The sequence below is a fragment of the Thalassophryne amazonica genome, chromosome 10 (assembly GCF_902500255.1).
Source record: "Thalassophryne amazonica chromosome 10, fThaAma1.1, whole genome shotgun sequence".
NCBI classification, from domain to species: domain Eukaryota; kingdom Metazoa; phylum Chordata; class Actinopteri; order Batrachoidiformes; family Batrachoididae; genus Thalassophryne; species Thalassophryne amazonica.
Genome location: NC_047112.1, coordinates 21,985,909 through 22,009,243, shown reverse-complemented (window position 1 = coordinate 22,009,243; position 23,335 = coordinate 21,985,909). Strand labels below are relative to the sequence as shown.

General features: G+C 40.4%; 1 protein-coding gene across 4 annotated transcripts in view; it reads left to right on the top strand.

The window, feature by feature from the left end:
* dock7 (dedicator of cytokinesis 7) overlaps positions 1-23,335 on the top strand; it is a 159,483-nt gene that overhangs the window by 79,031 nt on the left and 57,117 nt on the right. For 3 of the 4 annotated variants that reach the window (XM_034179543.1, XM_034179541.1, XM_034179539.1), the window contains 12 exons: positions 2,503-2,592; positions 4,484-4,579; positions 4,830-4,970; positions 5,211-5,324; positions 6,632-6,799; positions 8,443-8,582; positions 16,317-16,486; positions 17,888-18,057; positions 18,238-18,420; positions 18,770-18,929; positions 20,178-20,274; positions 22,078-22,095. In XM_034179543.1, coding sequence (XP_034035434.1) covers positions 2,503-2,592; positions 4,484-4,579; positions 4,830-4,970; positions 5,211-5,324; positions 6,632-6,799; positions 8,443-8,582; positions 16,317-16,486; positions 17,888-18,057; positions 18,238-18,420; positions 18,770-18,929; positions 20,178-20,274; positions 22,078-22,095 — 1,547 coding nt within the window. The remainder of the gene's footprint in view (positions 1-2,502; positions 2,593-4,483; positions 4,580-4,829; positions 4,971-5,210; positions 5,325-6,631; positions 6,800-8,442; positions 8,583-16,316; positions 16,487-17,887; positions 18,058-18,237; positions 18,421-18,769; positions 18,930-20,177; positions 20,275-22,077; positions 22,096-23,335) is intronic. The other variant, XM_034179540.1, reaches the window with a different exon arrangement.

The following is a 23,335-nucleotide window of genomic DNA, read 5'->3' as shown; positions in this document are numbered from 1 at the left end:
CCTTCAATGTCGCCTGCTCTGGCCCCCGGAAGACAATTCACTATGGTTGCTGGTGTCGCTAACTTCACATTTCTCAAAATAGAGTCGCCAATAACCAGAGTTTGATCCTCGGCGGGTGTGTCGTCGAGTGGGGAAAAACGGTTAGAAATATGAACGGGTTGGCGGTGTACACGGGGCTTCTGTTTAGAACTACGCTTCCTCCTCACAGTCACCCAGTCAGCCTGCTTGGGATCTGCCAGGGGGGAACTAACGGCGGCTAAGCTACCTTGGTCCGCACCGACTACAGGGGCCTGGCTAGCTGTAGAATTTTCCACGGTGCGGAGCCGAGTCTCCAATTCGCCCAGCCTGGCCTCCAAAGCTACGAATAAGCTACACTTATTACAACTACCATTACTGCTAAAGGAGGCCGAGGAATAACTAAACATTTCACACCCAGAGCAGAAAAGTGTGGGAGAGACAGGAGAAGCCGCCATGCTAAATCAGCTAAGAGCTAGTAGCTACGCTAACCTAGCGGATTCCTAAAAACACGCAAAGTGAATAATTTAGAGGTGATTCAGCAGAAGGAGTGCTTTAGTTAAGGCACGTAAAGATTACACTGGGAAACAAATCGTAATCTAGATAACTAGATCAATCTAACTGCGCAGATTAAACAGCTAACAGATACAGAAAAACACCGCTGTGCTCCGGAACAGGAAGTGATACAATACCGCAGTGAGAGTCAACCACCAGTAGAGGCAAGCAACTAGACAAGTTCTACTTTTTCAAGTGGCTCATGGTTACTTTGTTTGGTCATAACAGAGCTCGAATGAGTGTTATTCTCTAAACAAACCAAACTATTGAAAGGCAATGGGCCATTGTCAAGTGGAAACAAACTGAACAGGAGGTGTGAAGGCGACCTTAGACAGTTTTCGCCATCTTTTTTCTGTTTAACAACCATTTAAGAATTGTAGCAGCTAAGGCCATTTAAAAACAATATTTTGTGTGCTGTGTTTGTAGAGAAAAAGAGTAATGTTAGAAAGTCTGCCATGAACTGATTTTTTGAATTCTTTTTTATTTAACCCAGTATTTCCTTTTCTCTCTTCTGCTTTCTTGCCCTCTGCTTTAACACCATATTTTATGCTTTCATCTAGTGTCCTTGCATGAGCTCTGCTAATCCTGTAGCATTCACTGGTGCATGGTGTATATGTGCGTGAGTGACTGTCTATATGTGAACATTCTTTGCTTTTCATCTTCATGTTATCTGATGTGCTTTGTAATTTTTTAGTTGTCATTACATCTTGGTGAATAACATCTCATATTGTGAATCAGAACAAAAATCCAGTAATATTTAGAGCTCAACTGATATAGATTTTTTTGGGGGGGGCTGATAATGATACAAATATTATTGAGTAAAACGTGTATGATACTGATTTAGCTGCTGCTGTATACATAGAAATGGCAATGACTCCTTATATTTTGTTATCAAACCCTTATGACAAAGAAATTTCAGTTTAAACATGAACTTTATTCTAAATAACTTTAAACATAACGAATGTCCACTCAGCACACTTCATGTGTCGCATCTCTCAGTATTTGCATCAAATAAACTTTTGTTTATTTTGACCCCACCTAGCTAGTGGCAGAGCAACCACTTATACCTTGTTGGTGTAAAACGCCCATTCGGATTGAAAATTAATGGCAGCTGGTTGCATTGCCTATGTCTCTTGTAACTTATATGGCCAAGGGGTGATAGGTTCCCAGCCATGCATGACAGCATTGTAGACAATTACTTCACAATCTGCTGGACAAACTACATAATGACACCATCTCCAACATCCAAAATGTTTTTTTTGCAAGTTAATGTTAATGAAATGCATATATCAGCTGATATTATCAGCCAGACGATATTTATCACTCAGGCTCTAGTAATGACTGCATCTTAGGATGCAAACATTAATTATAAATTGTTATAAAATCTTATTTGTAGCATCACAGCTAGGCAAGAGACAAGAATAAAAGTAAAGTGAATGTTCCCACATTGACAGAGAATATTCTGTATATTAGCATTTAGCCTGGTATCAAAAACTAAGATACAATATCATTTAAGAACAATAACATGACATTGTCCACATCTGAAGTATTGTATTCACCTGGAGGGATACAGAATGACAATTTAAAAAAATAATAACAACCTCAAATAAAAACCAATCCATTGTATTCACTTGACCTCTGGGCCGTTCATGTACTCCACCTTTATTGAGTCAGAGGCAAACGAGCAGGCTCGTGTTGTAATCCATTTTTGCTGTACATCACAACACCTAGTGTATGTTGTGGTTTCTGTCTTGTCTAATTGTTTCATCTTTTCATGTTTGACAAAGGTGTGCAAGAGTTCAAAAAATTTGTGTGGATGCATATGAGCCGGTAGACACATCTCCCTTTGTGCTGAGGGTAAAGGTGCGTCCACATGCTCCCGTTGCTCCTCCACTAACTTTGTTGTCACCGTTCCATTCATTCCATCCATAGGCCATGGAGCGCTGTGGCAATCGCATGTCTTCGCACACTGAGAGCGCCAGTTTCTTGCAAACTTTAACAGGACGGTTGCCCACCAAAAAGGTAGATCCACTTGCACTGGGGGAGGAGCCAACCCACCTCTTAGTCACCTCCTCACGTCTTGTCTGTGGATGTGTGCCTCTGAATTGATTGATGTTGTATTTGGTGGTTGTGAAGTCTTGTTGAATGCTGAATGTCACCAATCTGCCTCTTGTTTTGAATATTTCAAGGATTATTATTTTTTTTTTTTAAATATAATATGAATATTGGTTGCCTTTTTGCACACACTGACTACATAGCAGAGTGAACTGTGCTCACAAAGTCTGGCAAGTCACCATTCATTGTGTAAAATTCATTTCGCGTCATTAACAAACTTAACATCTTCACGTTCCAATCGGTTTCCTGAACACAGGTTGAATTCCAAAATATAAAGCAGGTGACTGTTTGGTGCTTGAGTATGATACTGCTTGTGTTTTAGTATTCTTCTGCTCTGAAAGTGTTACAGCTAAATGCACACTTGGAATCAGTGAGAGATGAACTACATTTATGTTACAGATGATGTCATTTTTGAATTATTTGGAATACCAACATCAGTCGTCACCCTGCTTTGTATTATGAAGGCACTTCTGTTTATGCCTAATATGCCAAGAAGACTGAAGACTTGCTAGATGCTGCGCTGGAGTCAGTGTGATGGCCAGAATGGTTGGATGCTGCTTTAAAAAAAATCAAGAAAAAGGCACGCATCAAGTTGTTGATCTATAGTTCTAAATAGAAATGAAAGAAAATAGTCTTCTCTCCATGCAAAAAACAAAGCAGCAACAACAAAAAAAACCCCAAAACAAACCAGAAATGAACCAGGAATTCTGCATCTGTTCATTTTTTTTTTTTCCCCCATTCATTCATTTATTCATTTTCTGCCACTTTTCTGGGCCTGGGTCCAGGTCATGGTTGTGTGTGTGTATACACACACACACACACACACACACACACACACACACACACACACACACACACACACACACACACACACACACACACACACACACACACACACACACACACACACACACACATATTTAATATACCAGCAGAGGTACCCATTTTTGCCCAGGTGAAGAGTAGTTATCAAATTGTAAAAGTTTTTCTTAGAAAAATATAAAAAGAAAACAAAATAAATACACTGTTGTAATCAGCTCATCAATGCTATGGTTTTAGGGTATAAATAAACTACAGCACCGAGAGTGTACTTGTTCAGTATTTTAAAATTGTATGGTTGTGCTTAAAGTAACAGACTGTTTATTGTTTTACGTTCTGTATTGTATTGACTTAGAATAATTAATACCATCATTCTACACATTATGAACCAGCAGTTGCATGTTTACACCTCTAAAGCTGGTTTGTGATTTGCCCATAAACACAAAGTTTATTTTATTTTCATTACACACACATGCACACAGAAGTTTCAAAAGATTTTTATTGGACTTTGCATGGTGATAAAGCACTTTTTTCTTCATTTCTTGAAAAAAAATCATCAAATTGTAAAATATAATTTTTGACCTTTGACCTTGATTATTCATGTTTATTTCAAATGGTAACTTCAACTATAAAGCTTTTTACTTCATCTTTAACCAAATTTTCATTGTTGAGATGCAGGATTAAATTGTTTCATGGAGAGAATTAATTTTGTTATTAAAAAAATTGACATCCTTGACCAGGGTTAAACTGGACAAACCCTGAGTGATTGTTCTGTTTTTTTCTGTAGAAGCTGTTACATTCTCATCATTTTGTAACCCTGTTTGCAGTGTAGTCACTGAAGAATCTGACACAACATGTACAGTAGATTGATCTATAGTTTGATGGCACCATTTTATAGTCCCTGATATTGTCTGTCTGGCTGTTACTTTGTGTTTCCCATTCGTTGTCTGTCTTTGTTCTGCTTTCCTGGTTTACCCAGCTCTTCCATGAGGAATTGGCCCTCCAGTGGGTGGTGAGCAGTGGAAGTGTGAGAGAGGGAGCTTTGCAACAGGCCTGGTTTTTCTTTGAACTCATGGTGCGCAAAATCATTGTCAAACGCTCTCAAACACTTGAATCAGCTTTTAGGTCAGCTGACCTTGATGTAAACATTTATAAATTGATACTGGACTTTTAATTGAGTAATGCATAGTTACATGTATTTAAAACAAGATTGTTCAATTTTAAAAACTTGACTTGGCTTCTTTGTTATTATCAGTCATCAAAGCAGTAGTTTTTCTGTAACAGAGGGACATTCTCATTTACTTTTCTAAACACCTCAATCACAGGTGAAGAGCATCATCCACCACCTGTACTTCACTGACCGCTTAGAATCGGCCAGGAAGAACCGCTTCCCAGAACGCTTCATGGATGACATCACAGCTCTAGTCAGCACCATCGCTGGTGACATAGTGTCTCGATTCCAAAAGGTAACTAGCAAATCAGTTGTTTGTCAATGAGCATGTTTTTCTGTATTTGATAGTGGCTCTGTATACACCAGATGAGCAGAGAGTGAAATGTAGCATTAGGGGTTATACTGTAGAAATAACTAGTACTCACAAAGTGAAATGCCCGTGTATAAGTCCCAGTTCTGTTTTGCATGTTTCAGTGTGCTTCTGTAAATTGTCATTTGTGATTAATTTATGTGATTGTGTCTCTCATCCCATCAGGATCTGGAATTGGTGGAGAGACTAAACACTAGTCTGGCTTTTTTTCTTAATGATTTGTTGTCAGTTATGGACCGAGGATTTGTTTTCACCCTAATCAGGGCGTACTGGAAACAGGTAAATATTTTATTTTCTTTTAATATTATGCTTGTCATAGCAGGCATATATAAAGAGCTACTTTGCTGTTAATTTATAATGCATATTTCAAGATCGGGATTTTGGAAGAAAACTTAATTTCCTGATAATACACTCAACAAAAATATAAATGCAACACTTTTGGTTTTGCTCCCATTTTGTATGAGATGAACTCAAAGATCTAAAACTTTTTCCACATATACAATATCACCATTTCTCTCAAATATTGTTCACAAACCAGTCTGAATCTGTGATAGTGAGCACTTCTCCTTTGCTGAGATAATCCATCCCACCTCACAGGTGTGCCATATCAAGATGCTGATTAGACTCCATGATTAGTGCACAGGTGTGCCTTAGACTGCTCACAATAAAAGGCCACTCTGAAAGGTGCAGTTTTATCACACAGCACAATGCCACAGATGTCGCAAGATTTGAGGGAGCATGCAATTGGCATGCTGACAGCAGGAATGTCAACCAGAGCTGTTGCTCGTGTATTGAATGTTCATTTCTCTACCATAAGCCGTCTCCAAAGGCGTTTCAGAGAATTTGGCAGTACATCCAACCAGCCTCACAACCGCAGACCACGTGTAACCACACCAGCCCAGGACCTCCACATCCAGCATGTTCACCTCCAAGATCGTCTGAGACCAGCCACTCGGACAGCTGCTGGAACAATCGGTTTGCATAACCAAAGAATTTCTGCACAAACTGTCAGAAACCGTCTCAGGGAAGCTCATTTGCATGCTCGTCGTCCTCATCGGGTTCTCGACCTGACTCCAGTTCGTCGTCGTAACCGACTTGAGTGGGCAGATGCTCACATTCGCTGCCGTTTGGCACGTTGGAGAGGTGTTCTCTTCACGGATGATGCGAAGGAGATGTGTTGCACTGCATGAGGCAAATGGTGGTCACACCAGATACTGACTGGTATCCCCCCCCCCCCCCCCCCAATAAAACAAAACTGCACCTTTCAGAGTGGCCTTTTATTGTGGGCAGTCTAAGGCACACCTGTGCACTAATCATGGTGTCTAATCAGCATCTTGATATGGCACACCTGTGAGGTGGGATGGATTATCTCAGCAAAGGAGAAGTGCTCACTATCACAGATTTCGACTGGTTTGTGAACAATATTTGAGGGAAATGGTGATATTGTGTATGTGGAAAAGGTTTTAGATCTTTGAGTTCATCTCATACAAAATGGGAGCAAAACCAAAAGTGTTGCGTTTATATTTTTGTTGAGTACATGTGATATTCTACAGTTTATATAATGTCTTGTGTTTTCTTGTCACTAGGTGTCCACAAAGCTTTATGCTCTGCAGAACCCAACCTTGGAGTCTTTGAGGCTTGATTTCTTGAGAATCGTTTGCAGTCATGAACACTACGTGACTCTTAATCTGCCCTGCAGCCTGCTCACCCCACCTGCCTCACCTTCACCGTCCGTGTCTTCTGCAACCTCACAGGTTCATGAAAATTATGTGGATGAGAAAACTGGGGGAAAAAAACACCTTAAACTGTGGGCCAGTCATATAGACTTGCTTTTGCACAAATATAATAGTTATAACAACTGCCATGGTGCAATTTTGTTAGCTCTCATCAGTTTGTGTTTCACTCTTATTTGCTGACTGCAGTGTAAGCAAAATCATATTTAATGTGCTCTTGTGCTTTTGTAATGGGCACCTAGTTGAAAAATGTTTGATATCATTGTCTTTGGCCTCAACTTTACAGATCAACCTTAGTATTATATTTTTTAGTTATACCCCCCATCACATATACGCTGATTGTGGCCGATTGAGGTGCGGTCTGAAGACCTACGGACGGCAGTCTCTGAGCATCTACAAATTTGGCCCCATTCACTCAGCTGTCCCGAGTCTGTGGCGCATGATCAAAATGGTCTTGGTGCCATCGAGATGGGAAGCACATCTGACGGTGGTCTCTGTGCGGCTTTTGCATCATCTGATCGCAGTCTACATATTCTAACGGCATTAAAACAGCATCTGAAATGTTCTGATTGCGGTTGATTGGGCTCTGAGTTGATTTGGTCACAGTAAAGCCTGTTGGCATGTTGTGCCGTGGATGTCCACCTCCACTGGACCCCAGCCAGGGAGGGCAAAAGAAATGTCGATATATATAATAACATGTATGTGGCACACATTCATCATGTACAGTGAATGTGAACAGCATGCTATCAAACTGAAAGTGCTGTGTGCCGCTGTGCCTCTCCACGGTCTCGTGTGCAACAGTAGTAATGTGTCATAGCGCACGTCAGGCACGGAGCTGAATGGATCTCACCACTGTAATATACATATTGTTACGTGATCACTATCTAAACTCTGTAGGAGGTGTGACGTGGAACTGTATCACTAGGCCATGACAACATTATTAAACATGAAATTCACTTCCAGCACGGAACCAAACCACAGCCTGTAGTGACAAGCCTCTCACCAGGCTGCTCTGTACTGTAAATAACCACAGCAAAAATTAAATCCCATGTAATAATCCAACTGACATCACTGTGTACAGAGTTGTGTTGTGCTCCTGAAGTGAGCAAAAAAGTAAAAAGAAATTAAAGTTTGCTGGAAAGTCTGTGTCTGACGCATGGTGTGACTGCTTGGACCAATGCTAGAAAACTTTCAGCAAAGACGTCCAGTGGCATGGGGCACGCATGAGAAACACAGCGCTGCCTCCCACTCCGGTCCTGTGTTTGCCATTCAGACGTTTGGACATCGGGCAGTCTTCAGTGCCTTTTATGGCCGTCTGACAGCAGTCTGTGTCATCTAAACTGTTGTCTACATGCGCTTTGGATGCCTTCGTGCAGGTGTGGATGAGGCAGTCTGGCTGCGACACTGCAACACTGCTGACCACACCTCTTTCCCTCCCAGCTGTGTCCAATGATGGTAATATTTGCTGTATTGGCCTGGTTCCTGCACATACTTGCTTTGTGTGACGGAGGCTTAACAACTTACCCATAATGTAGGAAATGCAGAAGACCCTGTGTATTGAACTGTGTATCAGTGTATTGTTTTGAAGTGGTAACAAATATGGTATGGTCACATTTCTTGTTTTGGTATTCACACTTGCACACTTACTCTTTGCTTGGCCACAGAGTTCAGGGTTCTCCACACATGTCCAGGACCAAAAGATTGCCAACATGTTTGAGCTGTCCGTTCCCTTCAGAGAGCAGCACTATCTGGCTGGACTGGTTCTGTCTGAGCTGTCTTTAATACTCGACCCCGACAACGATGGGTCAGTATGCATGCATCTGTACATCTGTTAAAAACCTTTTAGAGGGTGATTTTACGCCTTAGATTTATGTTTATTCAGAATAAAGGGTAGAATTGGGGTTAGGTGAGTTATGAGAATGTGAGAAAGAACGTGAGCTGTTCATGTGTGCCTATGCATTGATTAATGTACACCCAATAAATGCCCAGACATTGCAGAGAAATGAAAACCTGTTTTTAATTCAGAACTCGATTATCTGGTTGGAACTAACCCTGTATCAGTGCTGTCTAAAAGTGCCGGGGTGGAAGAAATGCCTGTATAATATTGTATTTTGTGAAAGTTACTTCTTTTACCTGCTGTCCTTTTCATACTGCCTCCACCAATGAAGTTGCAGGAGTTTATGTTTTCACCCCTGTTTGGCTGTTTGTTTGTGAACAGCCTGGAGCCCACAATTTTTCATATATCGTTCTGAAATTTTTTACTGAAGATTCATATCCTGATAGGCCAAAGCTGATTGGTTAAAGTCAGGAAAAATCTTGGAAAATTGTAAAAATTCCTATCTTTAACATGTAACAAATTTTTGAAAATTCATAACTCTGTCAAAAAGATCAAATATTGTTAATATTGGAGAGTGCTATATAGGATGGTTTCCTTTATCGACTGACAAAGTTTGATCCGGATCTGAACCAGATTACAGATTTTGTGGCCATTTAAATTTAAGGGCCCCTTCAGACATAGTAAAACTAAGTACAACTCAGGGTGAATCGTGTTGGAACAGCTCCTATGAGCGAACCACGAAAACATCGAGCCGACGGGCAGTCTTGCACGATGCCAGTGTGGCGGTTTCATGCATGTGGGAACACAGTGAGAGCAGCACATAGCTGCTGTGAAAATAAAAAAATAAAAAATACATGCCACCCACAGGATTCGAACCTGCACTTTCCAGAATTTCTGATTGCTAGTCAGAAACTTTACCACTGAGCTACCATCACTGTACTGTAAAAGATGCGAGAAAATGCCTGATATCAAGAAGGACATGGATGTATTAAAAAAAACAACCACACACCTTATGAAACACCACATTTTATTGAATCCCTCTTATCAAGCGGGCAATGCAAGTATGAACTGTCTGTTCCTCTGTAGATGGCCCATGGTCACAGATGTACAGTCATGAAATGACATGAATGAGAAGCAGGGCGCTCTTACCATGTCCACATCTGCTGGCGGTGTGTCCAGCTGGCCCCCGTGCGCATGTACTGCCTGATGCGTGTCTTGTGGACGGCATGCCGCAGGACAGACACCGCGTCATGTGGAACAGAGCTGACATGGGTGACGTGACATTCAGATCACCCGCTGCGTGTTATGATTGACGGTCCGTTTCACCTGGGGCAGCCTGTCAATGTGTGCGCCTTGCGCGCACTCGCTGCAGCCCATTGCAGCAGTGATATATGTTTTTGTCTATGTCCACATGAAGACAGCAAGCAGGCACGCATGTCACAGTGGACAGTTGTTAGTTCATGTCCGTCCAACCACTGTACGTGTTCCCCAGCCGTGACGTCCACAACCACAGATCTCCACAGCCACACCTGTAGGCGGACATACCCCCTGTCAGTTCAGCGCAAACACCAACGTGTCACTGTGTCTGTTTGCAAAGCCACACTCGTGGGGGCACAAATTTCACTTCCAGCTCGAAAGTGATCGTCTGCTGACTGTTTTCGTGCTAACAGTGCAAATGGCCAAACATTTTCTAAGTGCCATGTGAGCTGTGTTAGATGTTCATGTGTGTCAGCTGGAATTTGGCCGACACCTGCCGCGAGATGGATCGAATGGTCTCTCACAGCGCACAATCTGTCTATCAGCCGCTGGTTTGTGCACATAGTTGTAGCAACAGGTGTATGAGGCATTGGAGGCATCTACGATTTTACACATGGGTGATTCTTTAACTACAGGCACTATTGGCCTTGTAAATGTAATTTCCACCACACCATTGCCTTACAATATAAAGCGCCTTGGGGCAACTGTTTGTTGTGATTTGGCGCTATATACATGTGCTCTGATGTCACTGTTTATCTCCATAGAAACTACCCAAACAATCTTTCATACAAACTGTTTAAAGGGACATTACAGTGTTGTGGTGGAAATTACGGCAATAGTGTGGGACAACTACATTTCGTTTAAAAAAAAATCACAACAGTTGTATGACATTGAATACCCCGATTATGTTTTGATTATTTTACTGATATTTTATTCAGAGATATTTTAAAACATTAGAAAAAATGTTTCTTTACCATTCATTTTTATCATTGAAGATCAAAAGTCTGGGTGTGGGACAAGCACAAAACGGCAATATTTGCATATAATGATGTTGAAAAAAGGTGAAAAAGTCATCATAGACTACTAGAACAAATTTCTTAACACACTTGTAAGATCGTAAAGATAACTATAAAAGTGTGAAATTTCCCCTTTTTTCTGTTTTTCATACAATATGATCAAAGGACATAATAAGTGCCCATAGTCTAAGAATCACCCACATATTGCATATGATTCCTGCTTCATGCGCAATTCAGTCACATTCATACTATGTGTGAAGGGGCCCTAACATTGAAAACCCCACTTAATGTACGTATACGTATTTTACATTATATCAATCAATCAACTTTTTTCTTATATAGCGCCAAATCACAACAAACAGTTGCCCCAAGGCGCTCCATATTGCAAGGCAAGGCCATACAATAACCATGAAAAACCCCAACGGTCAAAACGACCCCCTATGAGCAAGCACTTGGCCACAGTGGGAAGGAAAAACTCCCTTTTAACAGGAAGAAACCTCCAGCAGAACCAGGCTCAGGGAGGGGCAGTCTTCTACTGTGACTGGTTGGGGCTGAGGGAAAGAACCAGGAGAAAGACATGCCAAGAAGGGGGGCAGAGATCGATCACTAATGATTAAATGCAGAGTGATGCACACGGAGCAAAAAAAGAAAGAAACAGTGCATCATGGGAACCCCCCCACAGTCTACGTCTAAAGCAACATAACCAAGGGATGGTCCAGGGTCACCCGATCCAGCCCTAACTATAAGCCTTAGCGAAAAGGAAAGTTTTAAGCCTAATCTTAAAAGTAGAGAGGGTATCTGTCTCCCTGATCTGAATTGGGAGCTGGTTCCACAGGAGAGGAGCCTGAAAGCTGAAGGCTCTGCCTCCCATTCTACTCTTACAAACCCTAGGAACTACAAGTAAGCCCGCAGTCTGAGAGCGAAGCGCTCTAATGGGGTAATATGGTACTACGAGGTCCCTAAGATAAGATGGGACCTGATTATTCAAACCTTATAAGTAAGAAGAAGAATTTTAAATTCTATTCTAGAATTAACAGGAAGCCAATGAAGAGAGGCCAACACGGGTGAGATATGCTCTCTCCTGCTAGTCCCCGTCAGTACTCTAGCTGCAGCATTCTGAACCAACTGAAGGCTTTTTAGGGAACTTTTAGGACAACCTGATAATAATGAATTACAATAGTCCAGCCTAGAGGAAATAAATGCATGAATTAGTTTTTCAGCATCACTCTGAGACAAGACCTTTCTGATTTTAGAGATATTGCGTAAATGCAAAAAGGCAGTCCTACATATTTGTTTAATATGCGCTTTGAATGACATATCCTGATCAAAAATAACTCCAAGATTTCTCACAGTACTACCAGAGATCAGGGAAATGCCATCCAGAGTAACGATCTGGTTAGACACCATGCTTCTAAGATTTGTGGGGCCAAGTACAATAACTTCAGTTTTATCTGAGTTTAAAAGCAGGAAATTAGAGGTCATCCATGTCTTTATGTCTGTAAGACAATCCTGCAGTTTAGCTAATTGGTGTGTATCCTCTGGCTTCATGGATAGATAAAGCTGGGTATCATCTGCGTAACAATGAAAATTTAAGCAATACCGTCTAATAATACTGCCCAAGGGAAGCATGTATAAAGTGAATAAAATTGGTCCTAGCACAGAACCTTGTGGAACTCCATAATTAACTTTAGTCTGTGAAGAAGATTCCCCATTTACATGAACAAACTGTAATCTATTAGACAAATATGATTCAAACCACCACAGCGCAGTGCCTTTAATACCTATGACATGCTCTAATCTCTGTAATAACATTTTATGGTCAACAGTATCAAAAGCAGCACTGAGGTCCAACAGAACAAGCACAGAGATAAGTCCACTGTCCGAAGCCATAAGAAGATCATTTGTAACCTTCACTAATGCTGTTTCTGTACTATGATGAATTCTAAAACCTGACTGAAACTCTTCAAATAGACAATTCCTCTGCAGGTGATCAGTTAGCTGTTTTACAACTACCCTCTCAAGAATCTTTGAGAGAAAAGGAAGGTTGGAGATTGGCCTATAATTAGCTAAGATAGCTGGGTCAAGTGATGGCTTTTTAAGTAATGGTTTAATTACTGCCACCTTAAAGGCCTGTGGTACATAACCAACTAACAAAGATAGATTGATCATATTTAAGATTGAAGCATTAAATAATGGTAGGACTTCCTTGAGCAGCCTGGCAGGAATGGGGTCTAATAAGCATGTTGATGGTTTGGATGAAGTAACTAATGAAAATAACTCAGACAGAACAATCGGAGAGAAAGAGTCTAACCAAATACCGGCATCACTGAAAGCAGCCAAAGATAACGATACATCTTTGGGATGGTTATGAGTAATTTTTTCTCTAATAGTCAAAATTTTGTTAGCAAAGAAAGTCATGAAGTCATCACTAGTTAAAGTTAATGGAATACTCAGCTCAATAGAGCTCTGACTCTTTGTCAGCCTGGCTACAGTGCTGAAAAGAAACCTGGGGTTGTTCTTATTTTCTTCAATTAGTGATGAGTAGAAAGATGTCCTAGCTTCACGGAGGGCTTTCTTATAGAGCAACAAACTCTTTTTCCAGGCTAAGTGAAGATCTTCTAAATTAGTGAGACGCCATTTCCTCTCCAACGTACGGGTTATCTGCTTTAAGCTACGAGTTTGTGAGTTATACCACGGAGTCAGACACTTCTGATTTAAAGCTCTCTTTTTCAGAGGAGCTACAGCATCCAAAGTTGTCTTCAATGAGGATGTAAAACTATTGACGAGATACTCTAGCTCCCTTACAGAGTTTAGGTAGCTACTCTGCTCTGTGTTGGTATATGACATTAGAGAACATAAAGAAGGAATCATATCCTTAAACCTAGTTACAGCGCTTTCTGAAAGACTTCTAGTGTAATGAAACTTATTCCCCACTGCAGGGTAGTCCATCAGGGTGAATGTAAATGTTATTAAAAAATGATCAGACAGAAGGGAGTTTTCAGGGAATACTGTTAAGTCTTCTATTTCCATACCATAAGTCAGAACAAGATCTAAAATATGATTAAAGTGGTGGGTGGACTCATTTACTTTTTGAGCAAAGCCGATAGAGTCTAATAATAGATTAAATGCAGTGTTGAGGCTGTCATTCTCAGCATCTGTGTGGATGTTAAAATCGCCCACTATAATTATCTTATCTGAGCTAAGCACTAAGTCAGATAAAAGGTCTGAAAATTCACAGAGAAACTCACAGTAACGACCAGGTGGACGATAGATAATAACAAATAAAACTGGTTTTTGGGACTTCCAATTTGGATGGACAAGACTAAGAGACAAGCTTTCAAATGAATTAAAGCTCTGTCTAGGTTTTTGATTAATTAATAAGCTGGAATGGAAGATTGCTGCTAATCCTCCGCCCCGGCCCGTGCTACGAGCATTCTGACAGTTAGTGTGACTCGGGGGTGTTGACTCATTTAAACTAACATATTCATCCTGCTGTAACCAAGTTTCTGTTAGGCAGAATAAATCAATACGTTGATCAATTATTATATCATTTACCAACAGGGACTTAGAAGAAAGAGACCTAATGTTTAATAGACCACATTTAACTGTTTTAGTCTGTGGTGCAATTGAAGGTGCTATATTATTTTTTCTTTTTGAATTTTTATGCTTAAATAGATTTTTGCTAGTTATTGGTGGTCTGGGAGCAGGCACCGTCTCTACGGGGATGGGGTAATGAGGGGATGGCAGGGGGAGAGAAGCTGCAGAGAGGTGTATAAGACCACAGCTCTGCCTCCTGGTCCCAACGCTAGACAGTCACAGTTTGGAGGATCCCAAAAAATTGGCCAGATTTCTAGAAATGAGAGCTGCTCCCTCTAAAGTGGGATGGATGCCGTCTCTCCTAACAAGACCAGGTTTTCCCCAGAAGCTTTGCCAATTATCAATGAAGCCCACCTCATTTTTTGGACACCACTCAGACAGCCAGCAATTCAAGGAGAACATGTGGCTAAACATGTCACTCCCGGTCTGATTGGGGAGGGGCCCAGAGAAAACTACAGAGTCCGACATTGTTTTTGCAAAGTTGCACACCGATTTAATGTTAATTTTAGTGACCTCCGATTGGCGTAACCGGGTGTCATTACTGCCGACGTGAATTACAATCTTACCAAATTTACGCTTAGCCTTAGCCAGCAATTTCAAATGTCCTTCGATGTCGCCTGCTCTGGCCCCCGGAAGACAATTGACAATGGTTGCTGGTGTCGCTAACTTCACATTTCTCAAAACAGAGTCGCCAATAACCAGAGTTTGATCCTCGGCGGGTGTGTCGTCGAGTGGGGAAAAACGGTTAGAGATGCGAACGGGCTGACGGTGTACTGCTTTTTATATCTTAATCAAAAGTGCCCCAATCACTCTCATATTTGAAAGTGAGATGCAGACTGGCACTCACTATCACCTGACAAAGTTTGATCTGGTGTCGCCAACCGAACGGTCCCCCCTAAAAATTGGTTCCCCCTGCCTTCACTGCGCATGCGTTATTTCGGAGTGTCAGCAGCGATTCACAGATTATCCCTACGTTTCTGCTTAAAAGTGACTTTAGACTGATTTAAAAGGTTTTACTTTGTCATTTGATGGTTAATAATCACATTATTCCCTTTGATCGCTTTGGGTGTAGACTCAGATGTGCTGCTGCCATGCTCTGTTCTTTTATTATGAAAAATGCTGAATTTATGTGGAAGTGATGTGGAAGCTTCAGATATCTGTCGCTGAGATAGATGATGACTGGAGTGTGGTTTTAAGCAGAAATGAGGTGATAATTGGTGAATTGCTGCTGATGCTCCAAACTGACGCATGCACAGTGAAGGCAGGACAGACCAATTTTTAGGGGTGGGGGGCATTCAGTTGGTGACACTGGATCAGATACGGATTGTGGATTTTGTGGACATTTGAATTTAATATTGAAAAGCCCATTTGGTGTACCTTTTCATTATATCTCAATCAAAAGTGCCTCAGTCACTCATTTTTCTGTTATGGATTTACCTACACCACCAAAATTGGAGGGAAGTTCCAATTTTATGCCTGTTTGTCTATCTTCCAGTTATCAGTCAGAAACCAAGTGCCATAAAGCAATGACAAATTGTGCATAGCCTAGATAACCCATGTTCTGTGAAAATGATCTAAAAAAGAATTCAGAAACCAAAAAAGTTGAAACCCCGCCTTGCATGAACTAAATACATACTCCCGACATTTGTTCACATCTAATTTATGTTATGAAAAGCAACTTCTAACAGGATTTTGACCTTGAAAATTATTTCACAAAGTAAAATTTTGTGGAATTGGAAACTAGTGTTGGTGGAGGTTTGCAATCTACTAGTGTGGTGCTCTAGTTTTTCAAATTTTCTTTTCTTTTTTATTTTTCCCTCATCTTTTCCAGGATGTTTGGTCTGCATAAGAAGGCTGTGAGTGTTGTTCATAACCTCCTGTCCAGCCACGATTCTGACCCACGCTATGCCGATCCTGAGGTTAAGGCTCGGGTAGCCATGCTTTATCTGCCTCTTATTGGCATCGTCATGGAAACACTGCCTCAGCTTCATGACTTTACAGGTACAGATTATGAGCAATAGTTTGAATTTGTAGTTATTCAAAAGGGCCTATAAGATTATTATAGGAAAATACAAAACTGGAAAAAATAAGGAAGATAAAATAGTTTACTTCAATAGACCTTCTCGTATTACTTATTCACATACAAGTACTGTTTTTCCGAACTATATGTTGCATCAGAGTATTAGTTGCATCTGTCGTAAAATGCGTCACTAAGAGGAAAAAACTTATGTCACATCTTTCTACAAATCACTTTTGTTTTTGAAATACGGTGCTACAACTTCATTCAACAAGAAGCAAAATGAATTAAATAAATGCATTACTGATTTATAATGTCAACACAGCATTAGTGAGCAGAGGTTAATGTGCTAATTAACACTGTACAAGGCAAAAAGAACTCAAGTAAAGTGTGTGTTGCCTTGGAGATGAGGAAAGGTACAAGTGTAGAAGGCAGCAACTTGTAAAGGGAGAGAGTGGGCTAATATGATGGGGAAGAGAAATACAGACTTAACGTGTGTACATAATACCATGTGGAAAGGACGTAAGGCCAGGAACATCTGTGAGGATTCAGACTGTTGTATCATGGTGATTTGGGGAGAAATGTGTTGGATCATTCGGAAGGAAGAGTATATGTATATAGGGTGCACATTGCTGAAGGGTTAAGTCACATACCACAGAAAGTTTTATTTTTTGTATCACCATGTTTTAATCCCTGCCTGGGTGACCTTAGTTGCATGTCTGTTGGAAGTTGGGTGAGTGTCTGACAGGGTGATGAGTGCAAACGTGGAAATTGAAGGGGTGGTGATGAATGTCATCAGTGCATATGACCCACATGTACATTGTGAGATGAATAAAAATAAAACTTAAGGAGAGAGTTCGATGAGATGTGGAGAGTGTAACCAACATGAGAGTGGTGATTGGAGCAGAATTTAATGGGCATGTTGGTGAAGGGAACAGACATGATGAGGAATCAGTGGATAGATATGGTATCAAGGGGAGGAATGTGGAGGGGCAGATGGTGGTTAATTTTGCTAAAAGGATGGAAATGGCTCTTGTGAATACTTATTCTAAGAGGAAGAATGAACACAGGGTGACTTACAAGAGTGGAGGAAGTTGCACACAGGTGGACTACATTCTGTGTAGGAGGTGCAACCTAAAGGATTAATGTGAAAGAAAATATAATGTTTGCAGATGACATTGTGATCTGTGGTGAGAGTAGAGAACAGGTTGAGACTAGCCTGAAGAGGAGAAGGGGAATGGTTGGTGTGATGTGAGAGGGTCAGATGGAGACAGATGATCTGCTTTAACAACCCATAACATGAGCAGCAGATAGAAGCAGATCCTTGTATCATCTCCAGTTATTTAATCAGTTTAAATCTATGTTCTCTTTCTGTATGTCACCAGAGTCACATAACCAGTGGGGTCGGTCAGGAGGCCCCCAGGGGACAATGGTGAGCAACAGTGGAGAAGAGGCAGAAACAGAGGCCAACAGCATGATCAGCCAGACTGTCGCTATGGCAATAGCAGGAACGTCACCAATATCTCGGCCAAGCAGCATTTTGCTCAACTCGCAGGCAAGTTCCCATTTGTGTTTTAGAGCTGAGCTACAAGAGAAAATACTTTTCTGTCCATCATCCTTTCTGACAGCACAGATGGCTCAATTATTATCACATAGCCAACTTGTTTTATTTAGTTACCTTATATTGCTCTCTCACGCTGTAATTTTTCAAGTTTATTTGTTTTTCTTTTTCCAGGCGGGTCGTCAGCACGGTAACTTCTCAGCTGAGTCGAGTCGCAGTCTGTTGATCTGTCTGTTGTGGGTTTTGAAGAATGCTGATGAGCTGGTGTTACAAAAGTGGTTTACAGATCTGTCAGTTTCCCAACTCAACCGCTTGCTGGATCTCCTCTACCTCTGCGTCTCCTGTTTTGAATATAAGGTAAGATTAGTGGCAAATGCACCGACTGATCCTCGCTGGGTGACTACTTATGCACTTTTGTTTTCATGCAACTAATGTTGTTTCTGCAACTAATTTGCTTGAGCTACTAAAAGTCCTGGTGTTGTGGATCTAGTTCTGTATTTACTGGGCTGTCATTGGTGTTGATTCCTTTTTCTTGTATTATTTCAAACTATTTCTGCTACATTTGCTGCCTGCTGTCTGCTTTTCTGTGTTTGCTCAGTTTCTTGTATTCTGCTGACCTGCTTTGCTTTGCTGAGTGCAGTGCTGCAAATAACCCTCCTGCTGTGTTCTCTGTCCGTCCACTCACCCACTGCCTCATGGATACAAGGCCCATGTTGTGTTCACCATGCAGGGGAAGAAGGCGTTTGAACGGATGAACAGTCTGACCTTTAAGAAATCCAAAGACATGAAGGCCAAGCTGGAGGAGGCCATACTGGGCAGCATTGGTGCCAGGCAGGAGATGGTGAGGCGCAGCCGAGGACAGCTAGGTGGGGAATTGTAGTTTTCTTATCCACATGAATGAACCAGCATATGATCTACTAGAAAAAAATTGTTGTTTTCGGTAACACAAAAAATAAAAATAGGGTCAGTAGGTCAGAATTTTTTTCCCCCCTGGAGATTTTTATTATTTATTTATTTATTTTATTTATGGCGGTACGGTGGATTAGTGGTTAGCACTGTTGCCTCACACAAGAAGGTCCTGGGATTGCTTCCCACCTGGTTCTTTCGGTGTAGTTTTCATGTCCTCCATGTGTTTGCGTGGGCTCCCTCCAGGTGCTCCGGCATTTTCCCACTTCCAAAGACATACAGATTCGGTGTTCTGGGAGCTTTAAATTGACGGTAGGTGTGGATGTGATTGAGTTTGTCTGTCTACATGTGGCCTGGGATAGACTGGCATCCCTTAATTGGAGTAAGCAGATATAGAGAATGAATGTATTTATTTGCTCTGATGTCTTGGTGTAACGATCCATATTGATCGCAGCCGCAGTGCAAGAGATGAAGTTTTCCAGAAGGCATATGAGAGGCTCAAGCTAAGATTTTGTCTATTTTGTTGTATGAAAGTCCTTCACTGCTGCTGCACTTCCATGTGAAGCTGTGTGATTGGTGATGTAACAGACAAAAGTTCCGCTATGTCCATTTCCTCCCGTCACACCCACAGAGGTGACTGGAGAAACTGGGTTGTTACAGGTGTCTCCTGGTTTGCTGTGGGTGTCTTGGTGGCTTCCCTCACTTCATGACCACTCAGAATTTGATAATGGTCTATTCCAGACAGATTGACCGTACCGTACCATACCATTTGTGTTTACGGTGTTGATGATAGGTCATAATGAACTCCAACATATACTCAGTGGCTTGGAACTTTCATTTATTCATCCCCTGTTGTTTTACTGTAAATTTATTACAGTGCGCTAATCACTGTGTCACTTATACATTTTATATCTGCAGTTTTTAAAATTTTATTTTATATTTTTATTTTTTATGAAATGTTTTATGTTGTTCAACAACTTTGGCCATTTATTTAATATTCTGATTATACAAAATCAGACAATTTGCATTTATTTCTGAACTCATTTTAAAATGTAAATTCAGAGGTGCCAATAATTTTGACCAGGACTGAACACCAAATGCTTACAGATGTTTGTGTTGAAAGCATTGTCACCAGGTGTAAAGTTCAGCTTCACTTCATATGTACAAAAAAATCAATTAATAAAGCCAAAAACTTTGTTCATCTTCAGAGCGGAGTCCTTCTGGCAGTGCTTTTGGCAGTCAGGAGAATCTGCGTTGGAGGAAGGACATGACCCACTGGAGACAGAACAGTGAAAAGATGGACAAGTATGCTCTGCCTTACTCTCACACTGCTTTCCTGACAATTGTTGTCTTGATTTATGTCAACAAAAATGAGTAATTAGAAATTACTTGCTCTGCAGTTATGAGCGTCAATGTAATTATTAACCGTAACTGTTGTCTGGATCTAATGAAGTGAATCTAATAATGGTAATGATTTCCTTTGTGGTTAAAAGTACAGCAGCTGATTTTCCAACCATATGACCACTTCTAATGCTATTACATGGCAGGCCAGAAAATAAATGTACCCACTTTATTTTTATATGCAGAATAGGCCACTTAGAAACATGTTCCGATGCATTATATGTTAAATTCAATTGCAAGAGTGACAGACTTGTGAAAATAATTACATAGTACTTTTGTCTTCTTAACATGTTAACTGATAAAAACCTCATCAGTAATACATTTGTCATCACAAGTGATCCTATACCCATCACTCCTTTATCATGTTCCATCTCTTTTGTTGGATTTACATACGAACAGGATTTATTTTATTAATTTGTAAGGATGTGTATCTCTTCCTTACAAAATGATTCAGTACATATCGAGATACATGGACTATGATACGATTCAAGGACAATACTCTTTATTGTGGAATGATTTGATTCGGTGCAATTAAATTTGGTGCGATAGGATGACGACACAATTCTTTGTTTCAGGTTAACACAAATTTTCCATGTTAAATTAGAATAAGCCAAAAATGGCATTTATTACCTTCAAATACTTATTTAATGAAAAACCTGGCATGTTCTTCAGGTTTTTACTAGTGTTCTTCAGCACGTTAGCACTGCCTCTATGCACTTTATTCACCACTGGGCCAGCACACATACGGTGGCAGAAGAAGCCCAGAAGAATGTCCACAGCCAGAAACAGTGCAGCATGTTCTCATGTATTCTAATAAATATTTGAAAGAATCAGTTACTGAAACACTGCCATCTACTGCCAGTAGATGGCAGTGTGAGCAGCCACACAATTGGTTAATGGTGCGTTTACCTTAGGGCAGGGCGCATTACGAATGTCATGTCATATTTACAAATACAGATTTATTTGTAAAACCCACCACACGTTTCAGTAACTTGTGTTATATCGACCAGCCAACCACTGACATCAGGAAACTAATGTACCCATAATGCAATGCGGCATGTGTCTCAATACTAAAACCTTCAAAATTAGTGCATTACTTGAAAATGAAATCATATAGCTGATATTTTCACTTTGTAAAAGACAGACATGATGTTAATTTCAATAACTTGACCACAATTAGTTTGTTTAAAATTATAACCATAAGTCAAAACTGTCTGCCCCTGCAAGACTCCAGTGAAATGACTTGCAGGTCTGTATGTGTCAGAGAAAATTATCTTTTTTTTTTTTCCTTTCTCGCTGATCACCAGGTCTCTTTGACAGAGACCTGGTGAGACAGAGGTGCCGACTTGTTGTGCCAGTCGCTCCTGTGTACTGAAATCAATACTGAAAGTTATCGGTTTAGCTATATCTGTAACTTAAGCAAAATCTTTTAAGGACTTATCGGTTTAGCTTTATAAAAGTTAACTTTTTCAGTTAGCGGATTCATGGGTATTGAAGCTAACCTTTTGGTTATCTGTCCCCACCACTGCATACTGTAGCTAACAAGCTCCTACATTCATGACAGAACTAAACTTTTTAGAACCGTGGTAACAAATGATTGCTTCTTTCATTGAGGTTTCCTTTCTGTTCTTTTGTAAGTACAGTTGTAGTCTTTTTCCCTTCTGTTAATTTCCATTTATTCTCTCATGTTGCTGTTTGTTTATGTAGGAGTCACAGATCAGTCAGGTATTGTATGGTCCAAATTTGCTGTGTGCTCACGCCTTTGAATTTTCTCTGCTTTGTTTCCATAGCTTTGGTGTATTCACATTCATTGTGTAAAGTTAGTATGATTTATTTAGAGATGGTCATTCCCTGTATAAAATTGCTTTGTCAGAAATTTGATCCTGAATAACTTGTGAAAATGACTTCCTACTTAATTTTTTTTTTAAGGTAAAGCCATAGCCATGCAGCGCTGCAGGCATAGTGCAGTTTGATTTTTCTGGTTTCTAACTACACATCAACAAATGAATACACCAATATAGCCCTCATTTTGACTGTTGAGCCCCCATCATCCCCCCCCCCCCCCCATCCCATCAGTTCCTCCCTCTCAATAACCATGCCTGTCAGGGTTGGTAGTGGTTGCAGTGGGTCTGTTTTGCTTTTTAATCATTGTGCTCTTGTGATGGGGTTCTGACTAATGTGTGCCTTGTCTGGATTGTTGGTTCAGAAAAAAGCATCCATCGTAATCATTTAATACACTTAACATACAGGTGAGGCAGGTTTGATGCAAGTTGAAAGAATATGGGTTAAACACATGTTGAACTCTATTTCCATGTACCGTATTCTCTGGACTTAACGTTGCACCAGAGTATTATTCACGTGTCAAAAAATGTGTCATGAAGAGGAAAAGAACTTATAAAAGTCATATTTATTTTTGAAACATGGGCTGAATGCTTCATGCAACAGGTAGCAAAATCACTTTAATAAATACAATATTTATTTATAACAAAAACACCTTGTTAGAAAGGAGACATTATTGGGATAAATTATGTTATGAGGCACAAAGGACTCAAGAGTAATCTGCTTCTTGTCACCACTGAACCAAAAACGTCAAAATGGAGCTAAATGTGTGCATGTTTTTTTTTTCACTAAATGTAAAGAAACTTAAAAAATATGCATTTTTAAACATGATGTTATAAATAATAATATAAACTAATATAATAAACATGATAATGTAAAAAAAATGATAGTTAGCCTTACCTTTGCCTGGCTGTCCTCCTCATTACAGATCTGGTTATCACACAAAGTACAAACAAGTTGAGTGCCAAGTAGTATTGTTCTCTCTCTTCAGTCAAAAGTGTGGTCTTTGAATTTGAGAGCATGATTTATCTTGCTTGTTCGCTAAAGCCCAGTACATCTTCCTCATTCAGACCTTGTTGTTGTTCTTGAGGTTGGCACCCATCTTATAGTGAATTACAGCCACTGT